Source organism: Lepidochelys olivacea (assembly GCF_965140295.1).
Source record: "Lepidochelys olivacea isolate rLepOli2 genome assembly, chromosome: 1".
Taxonomy (NCBI): Eukaryota; Metazoa; Chordata; order Testudines; family Cheloniidae; genus Lepidochelys; species Lepidochelys olivacea.
The window spans coordinates 233,071,619-233,086,873 of NC_140411.1; the positions used below are offsets into that span (position 1 = coordinate 233,071,619).

The following is a 15,255-nucleotide window of genomic DNA, read 5'->3' on the forward strand; positions in this document are numbered from 1 at the left end:
GCAAATAGTTTTCCACATAAAATTGTGTGCTCAGCTCAATTGTAGTGACCTTTCTGAGGCCCTTTTGAAAACGTTTCCAACTGTTGGATGACTAAATGAGCATTAGATTCCACCAGAGCAAATATTTAGCACAATGCTCCATGCTGTAATCTTAATGCTCCAGTTAATAATGTTTTTTTGATGCAAGGAAGAAAAAACCCACAACACAGCCTTATACCTAGGAAGGCATAATGGTCTAGTGGGTAGGGACTGGACTAGGAGTTAGGAGATGGTTCTATTCCGGGTTCTGCCACTGATATCGGGCAAGCCACCCCACCTTTCTGTGCCTCTCCTTCACTGGTCACTCCTTGGAGGCTTTATCTCTTTAGGTTGTAGGATTTTCTGGGCAGAGACTGTCTCTTACTATGTGTTTCTCCAGCGCCTAGCAAAATGGGGCCCTGATCTCCGTGGGGCCTTTAGGGATATGTCTACACAGGCTGCAGCAGTGAGCCTCCCAGCCCGGGTTGACAGACAGGCTAGCTGGGCTCTTGCTAGTGCTCTAAAAGTAGCTGTGTAGACAGTGCTTTGACATTGTGCCTAGGGCTCAAGCTGACTTCAGAGCCTGAACTCAAGAGTTTTTATGCAGTTTTATTCCAGCCTTTATTTTGTAATTGCTCTATGTAATGGCTTGTGTCTGTAGGTGGTTCATAACAAGATTTTGTTGTTCGTTTTCTGTTCAAAATAATAAAAAGTCTCTTTTTAGGGTTAAACCCAAAGAAATACCCTTGTAAAAACTTCCTGGTGTGGTTGGACTGCATCTTTCCAAGGCTGTTTGGTGCTGATAGGGCACCATTGCCTATCAAAATGTCAGCGGCCCAAACTTTCAATCCTACCTGTTAGCGAGGGTGCAGAGAAGAGGCTTTCAAATAACTGTTGACCATCCACTGCCATAAGTACCACAACTAAGGAGCAACTTGAAGTCCTGCTGTTACCAAACTATTTTACATAAAAATTAGTGTGAACCCTGAATGAAACAACATTCCAGATTAACCAATCCAATTCTACACTCCTTGTTCATGTGATTTACAACTGACATCAGTGGAACTACTTGAGTCAGGATTATCCTCAAGAGGGGTTTGCAAGCTTGGATTTAAACACTGGGTGATAACAGAGGCACTAAAAGGGATATGCAAAGACTAGCCACACGGGATACCCACTGTATATTTTGATCTCTTAGCTTCCCAAGTGCTGGAACTGAGAGCAGCAATGATCATGTAAGTTTTTCCTCTTTGAAAGCCAGATGGAGAGCACTAAAGGCCGGAGCTCATTGGGAGAGGAAGGAGAAATTGAAGAAAGTGCCATGCCTTTGCTTTCTTTCCACTTCAGTCCAACCAGGTGATGCTTCCATTTTCATACTGCTCCCACTGAAGTCAGTGGAAATAGAACCAGGCCCAAAAGAAGCAATGCTGGGACTACCTGATAAATGAGTGAACCTTCACCAAAAGAATGTTTCCATTGGACCAAAAAATAAAATAGAATAGAAAAAAATCAACCTGGTAAAGATCTATAGCTGAATACATTTGATGTGTACCAAGCAAAAATTTATTTCCCGTAACAAGAGAGTACTCATTAAAGGGAAAGAAGCCAGATTTTGGACAGCAAGTGGAAAAAAACCCCACCAGCATTAATTCTCTCCAGACCTGTGTATGAACACAGTGCATTAGAGCATTAATATTCATCCAAGACCTAGCTGTGAAGAGGCCCAAAGGGGAGGGTCTTGCGTAACTCATTTCCTGTTGGAATAGGAATACATTTTGCATGGAGCTGTGCGCCAGGCTCATTGTTGGGGTTTGCTATCCACATATGTATATGTGCAGATGTATGTCGATCATATTCCCTGAGTCTTTGGCAGTGGCTCATTAAGCCCTTCTTTTGTTTCTGTCATATCAAACTTATATAATGGGCTTTCAACTGTACTTTTAAAAGAGCTGGAATATGAACAACCATCTTCCTTCTGCTGCTCATATATGTGTATGCCAGAATTTGGCCCAAATACCTGTAAATGGAATAAAACGTGTGCCAAAAGGTTACTAACTTTACAGGTTTCTAATGCAATATTATTTATAAAATTTTGGGTGCCATTATGCAAATAAAGAAAAGGCAGATTGAGGTGATAATAATAATGATTGAGCTCGAAAGGCAAAGGTTTGAGAAAGTTGCAAGTGACGGAAAACAGGAGGTTAGAAATGCAACCTTAACTAAAGCATCCACTGCTGCTCCCTCTAGAATATACTGCACTAAAACACCAGCTGGTCCTTATCATTATCTAAAATACTAAACGGAGGAAAGGTGAAATGAATCTTCCAACGTCATGTCTCCAAGAGGCACTTTTGGATTTGCAGGTCCCCAAACATAATTTCTTTCTTAGCCATAGGTAAACACCACACTTTGCCTCAGAAACATCAGGATTTGCACTAAGTTACAGCAATGCTGGATCTGCATTCTGGAGTTACCTTAGCAACCCTCTAATGAGAAAGTTCACCCAAATCTTAGAAAATTCCATGTGTGCTCTGCAAGATTAACAATAAGACAATGTATATTCAGCACCCCTCTTGTTCCATGAAGCACCAACTGCCCCTTATCTTCCTATTTAAGGCCTCAATTGAGCAAAGCATTTGAGTATATACTATTTACTGGGTCCAATTAAAGACATTTCTGAGAAGGGTGTGAACTTCTGCTAAATTAGGGGCTCTATGACCCAAAGCTTATATTCTGGAAAATTTTGTCTTCTATGTCAGATCTCATTTGTTATAAGATCACATCTGCCCTCTGCTGTCCTTTTCAGACAATATGGAACTAAATCACATTCTCAGAATATAATAATTATTATAATAATTAAATAAAAAGTAAGAAGAGGAAAGTGGCTTTAAAAAAACCCCAAACTTTTGTATTAATCTTTTGTAGCAGTGGCTCTGAACCAGCCCTTGTGAATCTAAACACTACTGAACTTTGGGAAATTTTCTGTTCACATTCAGACCATTTGTTCCTTGGAAGATTTCAATAAAATGTACTGAATTCTGAGGTTTAATGTATAAATTGCAAGGAAGGTGTCAAATTCTGCCCCTTTAAAAATGTTCCACAAAAATAGCATACACTGAGTGATATACAGCAAAATCAGTATTACCATCATATCTGTTCTAACTAGCAGTTACCACCTGCACAGATCTCTCCCCATCCTCCAACACAATTTATTCCTTTTCTAAGCAGTAATAATTTATGTGTGAGGTTTCTGGATGTATGTGCTGCTGTTCAGGCTGGAGATGTAACCACACCAAATGAGGACCGTGCACTCTGTCCCCTACCTCCCACTCAAGAATGCCCTTCTGTAACTATAGATGTGGACAGAACCTTTTGCCTGGCCATGTAGCTACTAGAATGTGTAAGGACTCACAGCCTAGAATCCAGGTCTGCAGAGCCTGGGACAGCTGATATTCCCACAGTGCCACTGGACAACCATACAAAGCCACATCGAGGGAGCACTATGGAGAGTAGGTGCTGCAAGAAGTGCCACCCAAGAGACTCAGAGTCACGATACCCTGTAACCTTCTGATTGGCCAAGCCCCCTATTTTACCCCAGGGATTGGCCTAGGAATTTATTTGGGTAACCATCCAGACTTCGGCTTGTTGAAAGGCCAGATTCTGCTTGATTTCCAGCCTGACTCTGCCTCTGATTCCTGCCTTGATTCTAACCTGATACTGCCTCTGATCTCTGGTCTTTGACCCTGGCCTCACTCTGACCCTAACTCCTGCTTATGGAACCTCGCTCTTGCAATACCTTCAGCTCCTGCCTGGTGACTACTGTCCCTGGTGGGCAGGCCTCAGCCCAGCTGTGACCACTAGGCCAAACTGCTTATGTCCTGGTCCATTAAAGAATGTAGTTATGTGCTGTGATTATGAAAATCTGCAGCACACACGGAAAATGCTTATTTAAGAGCAGAACAACTAAATTCATATTTTATTTACAAATAAATGACACAAGGAACACTGTACTACTTGTATTGTCCATCGTCACATTTAAGTCAACAAATCCCTTATTTTTTTAAATTTAACTGAAGCTGCCACAGAATTTCCAGGGCATTGCAGAGGAGAGCTGCAGAAACAAGGGATCCTTGCTGAAGATTTGCGTTCTACATTGTTGTGCAGTAGATTGTGTAAGGCCTTGATTGTAATATCTGAAAAGAACTGTGCAGCCATTCTGAAGTTCACATAAATCTTATCAAGTAATTTCAAGGAACAGATCCTTGTGTGTGCCAAGCTATGCTTGTTGCAGAATCTCTCCAGGCCAATTTTGTGCTTCCTCAAAAGTGGATACAGCTGCAGCTGTTATGGTATAGAGCTGCCTACACCAGCTGTATACAGCTTGGAAATTCCCCCATGTAAGAGGAATTGTTAGCTGACTCTTCAAGGTAGCTTTCAAGTAGCCTTTGAGCTACTTGGAGTGGTGGAAAGTGAACAGAGCAGGGCAGAAGATATAGCATCAGAATATTTGACTATTTTCAGGAAGCTTGTGGTCAGATAAGTTAAAGTCAGGCCATCGGATAAAATCAAACTTGGAGTTTCTAGGCGAGGCCATTTTTATGATAATACAAGTCAAAAACTTTGAAACTGTTCATGAAATGATACAATTTGTCATCTGAATTCTCATGGCTCCTAAGTATCTAGTCTGACTTGCCTCAAATTTCCTAAATAATCCCACCCTGGCATAAAATCACTCTTGTAAAATTTCAGGCAAATTGATTAAACTTTGGCAAAGTTAGGGAAAGGAGGGTATAAAAATTAAAGTCAGTCAAAACTCAGAATTTCTGTTTCAAGAGAATTGTTGTCATTTCAGAATTTGTTTTTATTCTAAATCAGAGCAAAACAAAATATTTAAAAATTTCAGAATGAAATGAACATTCTGAAAAAAAAAATTGAAACTTTTGTTTGGGGAAAGTTTTTGAACTTTCATATTTTTATTCTAATAGTTATTGGTTTTCCATTTTAGTATTTTTATTATTTTACATTACATTACTTGTCGTGATGTGATGTCATCTTATGCATTAGGCTGGACATTAGGAAAAACTTCCTAACTGTCAGGGTGGTTAAGCACTGGAATAAATTGCCTAGGGAGTTTGTGGACTCTCCATCATTGGAGATTTTTAAGAGCAGGTTAGACAAACACCTGTCAGGGATGGTCTAGATAATACTTAGTCCTGCCTTGAGTGCAGGGGACTGGACTAGATGACCTCTCGAGGTCCCTTCCAGTCCCACGATTCTGTGACTACTAGTGACATGTCATGAAATTATGTCCAAGTAGTCTGTTCTAGTGATATAGTCTAGTGACATGATATAGTCCAAGAAGTCTGTTCTAGTCTACTTTTTTATTTTTATTTTATTAAAAAAAATTAAGGGCAGCTTCTACTTTGTAAAGATTGAAACACATCATCTTATGTTCTGGATCAAGATGTCTCCTGATTGTGTTGTAAGGAAACAGTTTGACCCTTTCTCTTATTTTCTTGTTGAAAGTGTCAAATTGTCAAACTGTTTCCTTACAACACAAACAGGTGACACTTTGAGCTACAAAATGTGGTAAGATGTTTCAATTTGTATTAGGTAGCAGCTGTTCTTAATGATTTTAAAAATGCAAATAAAAAATACAACAGTAAAATAAATTAATGGATATATAGACTATTACATAATATGTCACATGAATCTACATAATATGTATATATGACAAATATCTCAAATTATGTCAGTAGTAACACAGAATACCATTTCATATTATGACATGACATGTCACATGACATGTAATTATGTACTACTACTATTGACATGTCATGGAATAATTTAGACAAATATATACAAATAACAAAGATACTTTTTAAATGAAAATTTGCATTTCAAAGGAAATTTTGAAATTTCCTAAAACCAAATGTTGCTAAACAAACATTTTTTGATTTTGCAGGAAGTTCATCACAATTTCACACACAAAAAATGGTTCTCTCAAAAATAACATTTTCCAGTAGAAAACTTTCCATGAAAAATTTCTCACCAGCTGTAGTCCAAATTGATCCCATAATGGAAAGTTAGTTACATCTTTACCTATGTGCCACTTCCCGATACTGAGATCCTTGATTGTCTTAAATATGGTATGCCTAAGAGGTAGTTTCTCATAGGCAGTCAGCTTTTAAAAAATCTCTGTGAAATTTTAGGTAGCATATAATGTACTCTAGCACCACATAATGGAATTAAAATATTTACCAGAATAAATTTTTATCACATATATTTTTCTTGAGAAAAATGGTTTCCATCTTCCAAGTACTGGTTAAACTGCTCCATGCCTTTTTTACAAATTATATATGCAGTATTTTAATGTTTAATAACAGTTAAACATCTATTACATAACCCATTTTACCTTAAGTCAGTGGAAGGACTTGTATTGACTTCAGCAGGCTTTGGATCAGGTGCTTAGAGACCACCTGATTCTGAGTGTGATTCTGGTGCTGTGGTTATCAATTTAGGTGTTTGAGTTAACCTCTTCCTTATTTACATGGGTTGGGCAACAGGCCTGGGCTAACAGAAACTGGATTTGGTAACTTTTAATTCCACTGGAAGGTTTACCAGGCTTTTCCTTTGGGGATTGATTAGGGTCCAGGAGTAGATGGCATGGGAGACATTTACTTTGTTAGGTGAGGATGTCATTTTGAGCTAACATGAATTTGTAATGATTGCCTAGCCCCTAGGGTTCTGGGTAGGTACTTCTATTTATTTATTTATTTCTATTCCAATAGGCTAACAATGTGTTGTGCACTTCCTGCCCCAAAAACATTACAATCTGAGAAGATTAGCAATAGCTGAGGGGAGAGGAGAAGGATAAAGCATATAAAGTTTGGGTTTTTTTAAATTCAATGTTATATAAAAATAGCACATTCCCTGCTGTGGCTGCAAAGGAAGAGAGATGGTCAAATAGGTTGAGACTAGCCACACAATAGGAGAGAAGGAGTACTTGTGGCACCTTAGAGACTAACCAATTTATTTGAGCATGAGCTTTCGTGAGCTACAGCTCACTTCATCGGATGCATGCCGTGGAAACTGCAGCAGACTTTATTTATACACAGAGAATATGAAAAAATACCTCCTCCCACCCCACTGTCCTGCTGGTAATAGCTTATCTAAAGTGATCATCCCATTACTCTGAAACCTGACAATAGGAGAGAAGAGCGTAGGAGCATGGAGAGGCAGAGTTCTGAAGGATTAGAAAAAGGAGGACAAAAATCTTGTAAAAGGAGGAGTCCAGAAGCAATTTGCACTTGGTGGTGACAAGGTCAGAGTGATGATCAAAGAAGCTGATCTAAGTAGCAGAGTTTTGTATGGACTTGATGGGGCTGATAATGGTATTAGGTAGGCCAAGAGTGAGTGATATTGCAAGTAATCGAGAAGTGGGATAAGGGTCTGGAAAACAGTTTCAGCTGTTTAGACGGAAAAAAAACCCCACAAGATCATACAAATGTTATAGAGAAAGTGGAAAGAATTGGAAGTGGCCTAAATGTGTAGGGCTGGGGACATGGTGGAGTCTACAGTTACATCTACACTTATGCCAGCATGTAGAGTATGGCACTGCATGCCCAGCTCACACAGATGTAAATAGAAGTGTAGCCGGAAAGGCATTGATTAGGAAAGTAGAGTGCCTGAAATGCATGAACCTCCAAGATATATACCCAACATGATTTCTCTACACACTCAAGCAGTGCCTCCCACTGTATTCTGCTGTTTTTAGCAGTGTAGTGTCCTGCTTCCTCCCTGCTGCTGGAGTCTTTCTTCCCTACCCTACCCATTGCAAGAGATTTTCACTGTTATGCGTAGCTATACGTATAGTGCCTGTACTCTACATGTCCCCATAAGAGTAGACATAGCCAAAGATGATCTTCATTTAGTTGGTGTAGGTCCTGCTTTGAGCAGGGGGTTGGACTAGATGACCTCCTGAGGTCTCTTCCAACCCTAATATTCTATGATTCAGGATACAGATCTGAGTAACAGGGAGGATGATGGTATTGCTGGAACAGTTTGTATAGTGGGGGTGCTGAGAACCATTGTATATGAACCCTGTATATGAGGTAAACCACTTCAAGCCCCAGCACCCCTAGTTCCACCACCGATGGACACAGATAGAACACTTCATGGCCTTTTTACTAAATTAATACCTTTGCACGAGCCACATAGTCTACTTCCTTGTAAAATACTTGTAAATAGAATTGGAAATACATCGTTCTGTGAAAGTCAGCCATCAGCAGAGAAATCCAACTGCCAGCAGTGCAAAGCTGGTTTGAAAGTTTCAAACGTTCCCGCAATAGCGAATACTGCGAACAGGGCTTACTTGTTAAATCTTGAAAGCTGAGCCAGAGGTGGCCCAGGACTCCTCCTCCTACAGGAAGAGGAGTGTGCCCTGGCAGTAGCAGTGTAGGGGAAGGTTCTTTGCGGACATGCTCTCATTCTGTTGAGGGAGGAGTGATGGAAAAACCCTTCGACAATGAAAAAAATGGAAACATTCTCAGGGCTGACTCTTCCTAAGGCTACCCCGGTTAACTCAATGTTGTTGATCTGAACGACTAAGATAAGTATGAATAATAGGCTATTTTTTAATTAGATCATAAATGGCATCATTCCCATCAGAACTTTCTTTAGAGTAGCTTGATAAATTGACCTTAGACATGAAATTCATGACCCCTGGACAGTATTTATGAGTTAGATTACAGTATTTAGTTTATTCCTTGTGCTTGTTTCTATGACGAAGGATTCTGTGTTTGGTGTTTCTAATATTTTTAACCCCAACTAATTCTGTTTATTGTGGTGGGTTTGGATTTTATGTTATCAAACTTCCACTATTAGTCCCCAACACTGGTCAAAGGTCAGTTTTATTACTGAGTTCTTGTTTATTTTCAAAATATTGTACATTGCAAAGCTAGATCTACCAAATTTAGGTAAATTTAACTGTGCATTCACAGGGCCTGATTCTTCCGACATATACTGATTTTGCTGTGGTGGAACTCAATAAATCTCAATATTACTACTCCTTATTTACTCCAGGGTATGAAGAGAAACCGACCCATAATTTCTAACAGCAGCAATACAAGCTCGTGCAATTTCAGATTTTTCTCAGAAATGATGCAACTGTCATGTTCTTGAATATCAGCTTTTTTAAGTGAAAAAGTTCTGGGTATGGTGGGTCCTAAAAGTATTACTAATGGGATCATGTGTCAAGAATTCATGATTATTAGAGGAACTAAACATGGTTTCTCATTATTCCTATACTGTGTGTACAAACTTAATACAGAGCCTCTAGCACGTCGTCATCATACCTTACTTAATTGACTTTCGCAAGTCAATCAGTTACTGTCAGTGTTACAGACATTTGGAAGGTATTTTCACTCTAAAATAAATACTGACAATAAAAAATCAACATTTGCTCATAGTTCCTGCACAGTGGTAGTTGAAATGCCACAGTTATTTCCTATACTAAGTACAAGGAAATACTGTGCAATGATCCCTACCACTGGTCACCTACCAGGGCCTTCTGCACCTAAGTACAGACCTCTACCACTTGAACTAAGGAAGTGATTCCATTAGTGTAACGCAATAGTAGACCATTATCCCCTGTCTAGACTAGCAACTATGATCATGGTACACACTCTACTGTGTCTCAGCTTTGGTGGTGGAACCAGGGAAAGGGGGATCTAATGCTCCTGCAATGGAAATAGTGTGGGGTCTCTGTCCCTCTGTAAACTTGCACATACCTGGGGATGGGAGCGGAGGTGAGAACAGGACCCAGAGGGGCTAGAGTGGCCACCACAGGACCTAGGATCAGGCTGGGGAGCCCGGAGTGGGACCCAGGGGGGCTGGAATGGCCCCGGGAGCTTTTGGAACCACTGGGATCTTCCTTCCCAGCCAGAGGCCAGTTTCCTCAATCCTCTTCTCCCACTTCCCTGATGTGTCTCAGTACCTCCCCTCTCTCCTTCTCTAACACCTCCTCTCCCCCCATTCACAGGGAGCTTTCTGGTAACTCTTGATAAATGTTGGCTCCCAGTGACCACCACTGTAGGTCAAAGTGTGTTGAATGTTATATTTTCAGGCTGACACAGTACCATAGGGGTCAGTTGTGCCTGATAGGCACTGGACTGCATTGGACATGGTATAAAGCCTACCTGTCCACAGTGTGCTCCCAGAGCTTCCTGCCAATGCTCTTACCTCTGTTCAGGGGCTGCAGAATACTCTCCCAAGCATGCCTGGCTCAATTTGTTTTCAGTGCAAAACAAAAACTAAGAAAAGAGATTTCAGATAGATAGAATTTGCATTACCCAGTAAGATCATTGGCACATATCCTTCTCCAGAAGTGACCAACACATAATTTAGTAACACATGGAAAAAAATCTTCTATAATGCACTGGTCCAGTTGTGCAATGCTGCGCATGGGGTGTATCTATTCTATTCTATAGAAGTTCTTATACTGCTCTCATCACTGTCGTATGTTAGCAGCTTCCCATAGGACATTAAGAACATAAAAACATAAGAACGGCCATACTGGGTCAGACCAAAGGTCCATCCAGCCCAGTATCCTGTCTACCGACAGTGGCCAATGCCAGGTGCCCCAGAGGGAGTGAACCTAACAGGTAATAATTAAGTGATCTCTCTCCTGCCATCCGTCTCCACCCTCTGACAAACAGAGGGTAGGGACACCATTCCTTACCCATCCTGGCTAATAGCCATTAATGGACTTAACCTCCATGAATTTATCCAGTTCTCTTTTAAATCCTACTATAATCCTAGCCTTCACAACGTCCTCAGGCAAGGAGTTCCACAGGTTGACTGTGCACTGAGTGAAGAAGAACTTCCTTTTATTTGTTTTAAACCTGCTATCCATTAATTTCATTTGGTGGCCCCTAGTGATGTGTCTAACCTCTGTCCTCTCTGGTTTGTTCCCTCATCCTCTCCCCATGGGGCAAATTGTATGTGCAATGGTGAGTTTTATTTTGGAAGGTTTTTTTTTTAAATGTACACACTGCTAGCTTTGTGTGTGTGTGTAAGTACTTCCCTCCTGACTGCTGAAGTAATCAGCTTCCACTCTGAAATATGATACTTTTACCTTTCATGCATCATGTTTAACTACAGCTGTTGTTATTGATTATAAAATGATCCAGCCGCTACTTAAAATGCAAAATTAAATAGAATCTAAGTAATGAACACTAATGCTTTGGAGACTGATTGCAAACGGCTGAATTTAAGACTTAATGAGTAAATGAACCACCCCATTAAGTATTTCATTTCAGTGGTAGAGAAAGGCATCCTTGTGTACAATTTATAAATGTAGATCAGATAGCTATGTTTGTAAAACATTTGGGAATCCTTTAGGTTGGAAGGCTAAATATAAGGATCATATTGTGTTGGGATACATTTAAGATATTTATGATTTCATATGTGAGGGCTATTATATATCTATATAACTGAACCACCAACTTCAAATATATTCACTGCCTGATTTCCTGCTTTTTCTTTCTCAGGAATTACAAGAGCTTCTTCTAGCCAAGATGAAAGCACTGGAGGCTGTTGAGGAGAAAAATCTTTCCCTGCAAAATGAGATCAGTTCACTTAAAAGCACGTTTGGAGGAGAAAAAGGGTAGGAACATTAACTAAGCAAGGGCTATTTAATGACTACATATACTCCAGTTTTGTTGAACAAAACTTTTTAAACCTTCTTTGTAACTGCAGCCCCAGGTTTTAGTGACTTGTATGGTAACCAAAGAGCATGACCATCATCATAGCTCTTAGTCCTTCATAAAAGTGCCACAGATATCAGAGGCTGAATTCTCAGGAGACAGAATGGCATAGTTGTAGTGACACCATTTATTTAAAGAAATGCCAGATGATATAGCACTTGTTTACATTGTTATATGAGGAACCACTAGAAGTGTAGGAGTGTAAATGCACACATGTCCCTTGATTAACTTCCCTAAAACTTATCTCTGTCACTTATATTTTGCCTAAGCCTCCTACCTTTGAGGATCTGGACATCAGCTACTATCTACTTTTGCATCCGATGAAGTGAGCTGTAGCTCACGAAAGCTTATGCTCAAATACATTGGTTAGTCTCTAAGGTGCCACAAGTACTCCTTTTCTATCTACTTTTGGTTACCTTTGGTGCATTTTTATTTCAAGAGTACATATGAGCCTGTGAGACAGACTTTGCATCTGGATCTAAACATTCCCCAAACTTCTGGACTGGCCAGATCCAAAAATTTGATTTAAAGTCTGACTTTAGGCCTTGCTGCTGCCTCAGTTTCCCCCTTCTTTCTCAGTTAAGAAAACATCAGGCTGCAGGTGTTTCCTCAATAGCTCTTCTCTTTTGGGGAGGAGTAATGAAAAATTCCAAACAATACACATCTTGGCTGCCTGACAGATTGCTTTGGTCCCAGCGTGCTGTTTGTTTATTTAGAGCAGAGGTGGGCAACCTACGGCAGCCCGCGGGACTCTCTTGCCCAGCCCCTGAGCTCCTAGCACAGGAGACTACCCACAGCCCCTCCCCTGCTGTTCCCCCTCCCCTGCAGCCTCAGCTCACTGCACAGCCGATGCAATGCTCTGGGTGGCGGGGCTGCGAGCTCCTGGGGCAGCGCAGCTGCAGAGCCCGGCCTGACCCAGTCCTCTGTGCTGCGTGGCTGGCTCCAGCTGGGCGGCACGGCTGCAGCGCTGCCAGTCACCGGTGCTCCAGGCAGTGCAGTAAGAGGGGGTGGGGTTGGATAGAGGGAAGGGGGGTTCGGGGTGGTGGTCAGGGGGTGGGGGTGTGGATAGGGGTTGGGGTGGTCAGAGGGCGGGGAACAGGGGGGTTGAATGGGGGCAGGAGTTCCAGGGGGGCAGTCAGGAAGGAGGCAGGGGGTGGATGCGGTGGCGAGGGGCAGTCAGGGGACAGGGAGAAGGGATGGTTAGATGGGGCAGTGGGGGGCAGGTAGGGGATCCAGGGGCGGTCAGGGGACAGAGAGAGGGGGTGGTTGGATGGGGCAGGGGTCCCAGGGGGGCCCTCAGGAATGAGAGGAGGGATTGGATGGGGTGGCGGGGGGCAGTCAGGGATGGGGGTTCCGGGGGTGATCAGGGGACAGGGAGATGGGGGTGTTGGATGGGGCAGGAGTCCCGGGGGTGGGGGGCGGCCGTCAGGGGGCGAGAAGCAGGGGGTGGGCGCAGATGGGGGTGGGGGCCAGGGCACACTCTAACTATACAATTTCCAAAACCCAGTGTGGCCCTCAGGCCAAAAAGTTTGCCCTCCCCTGATTTAGAGTACACTATAGTAGAGTCAGTCAGCGCATTCTACATCTTAAGCGCTGATGGAGCATGATGGATATTTTAATATCCTCCCACTTAATCCAGTAGTAAAACCAGAGAAGCTTTGTCTGGACAGAGGATTCCATTATATGGTTCTAAGCCTAATACTGTTATGTCTCAGCCCTGTGGATGGTATTCACTGCCACAGAGGTTTCTTTACTAGCTAGCAGAATAAGAAGGGTTGTCTGTCTTGGAGCAAGTTTTCTGTGAGCAAGTCTTCTGGGCCAAATTCTGCTTGCAGTTGCACCTGTGCAAGCCCCTGAGTAACCTTTCTGAAGTTATTGGAATTACTTTGGATTTACACCAATATTGCTGAGATATAGACGGTAGATAATTAATTTCACTTTGAAACGCTTCAGTTTTATACATCTGCAGGTGGTGTTTATAAAACAAATGGCCTGGGCAAGTGTATCAACTTCCAGCCAAATGAAACCCAGATGGTTTCCCATTTAGGGCAGGGCAACCCTTTTCCTGAAACTGTAGCCTGAAAGCTCGAGTCACATCACATCAGCCTCAGCTGGGTTGGCAGGATCAAAAAGGTTTTCACTGGGCTATTTATACACACACACTTTTTTCTTCCTGTGTAGTTTTCAACCGATGCTACCGTACGGTAAGATTTCAAATTGAGATATTTGTTTTGAAACATCCATGTGTTGGAACGTCACATGGTTCCTAGAGTTACTTAAACAAATTCTGCTGTCTGTTACATTGGTGTAAATCTGGTGTAACCTGCTGATGGCAGTGGAGTTACTCAGGATTTACACTTGCAGAAACAAGAAGAGAATTTTTCCCATTGTCTTTAAGCGGATTGTTTCTTTGGGAGAGGTGCACAAGGGCATGTGCTGACTCATCCCTGCTGTATATATTGCTGTGCTAAATGTTGACACTTAGGGCTAGATGGTAGCTGTGTTACAGCTCTGCCTAAAGGGTGGTGCGGAGCAGCACTGCTTCAGGAGGAGCATCAGAGTGTGCCTCAGAGAGGCATAGTTTTTGCCTGGGCTTCACAAAATGGGTGTACACCTTACACCAGCTATTAGGTTAGTGTAAAATGCTCCCTACCTTCCCTCACTTCCTTTCTTCCCTGCACCCTCGTTGGCATCCCAATTAGAGGTGGGTGAATAACTGGTTTTTCAGTTTGCTGGCAGTTACGAAAAATTTGGGGGGGATCAGTTTGGGTTGAACCAAAGTTGAAACAAATATGAAAAATTTCAGCAAATCAAAAAACATTATTTTGGGTCAAACAAAACTGTGAGAACTCCTGATTTACTCCAATGTATGTGAGAGGAGTGTGAGAATATTGGGAATATGTGATTGTCCAGATAAGAATTCCACGTAGCTCACAAAAGCTTATGCTCAAATAAATTGGTTAGTCTCTAAGGTGCCACAAGTCCTCCTTTTCTTTTTGCGAATACAGACTAACGCGGCTGTTACTCTGAAACTTGGTTTATGGACATTGTTTGTAACTGTAACCATCATTGTGAATGAGATCACCCATTATGTAGCAGGAACTTGACATGAGGTTGGGAAGCTATGTCTGGAAAAGTGTGACAGAGCAATGAAAGGAGATCAGCAGTGAATGGCTCTGCCCTTGTGAAACAATGAGATTGCTGCTGGCAGGGCCAATGACTTTGAATGGAGACACTACACAAAAATCTGCCTGGAGGGAAGGAGCTGTAATCCATCCTTCTCCCCTCCCTGTCTAAATCCATGCTTAGGAGAGCTGCAGTTTCTCCACCTTACAAAACGGTGATAGTCTTTTTTAAAGATATCTGCTTCCTAAACAAAGGAAGTCCTTTCACGGCCAGAAACAGATGACCCAAAAGGAGGAGTGGAGCCAGAATGGATTTAGCTTCCCCTAAGGATTTGGACCAAAAC

General features: G+C 41.9%; 1 protein-coding gene across 9 annotated transcripts in view; it reads left to right on the forward strand.

The window, feature by feature from the left end:
• LMNTD1 (lamin tail domain containing 1) overlaps nt 1–15,255 on the forward strand; it is a 297,086-nt gene that overhangs the window by 215,975 nt on the left and 65,856 nt on the right. For all 9 annotated transcript variants that reach the window (XR_014713292.1, XM_084641002.1, XM_084641008.1 and 6 more), the window contains one exon: nt 11,571–11,686. Coding sequence is in view for 8 of the 9 variants with exons in the window: in XM_084641002.1 (XP_084497128.1) it covers nt 11,571–11,686 (116 nt within the window). In the remaining variant the exon portion in view is untranslated. The remainder of the gene's footprint in view (nt 1–11,570; nt 11,687–15,255) is intronic.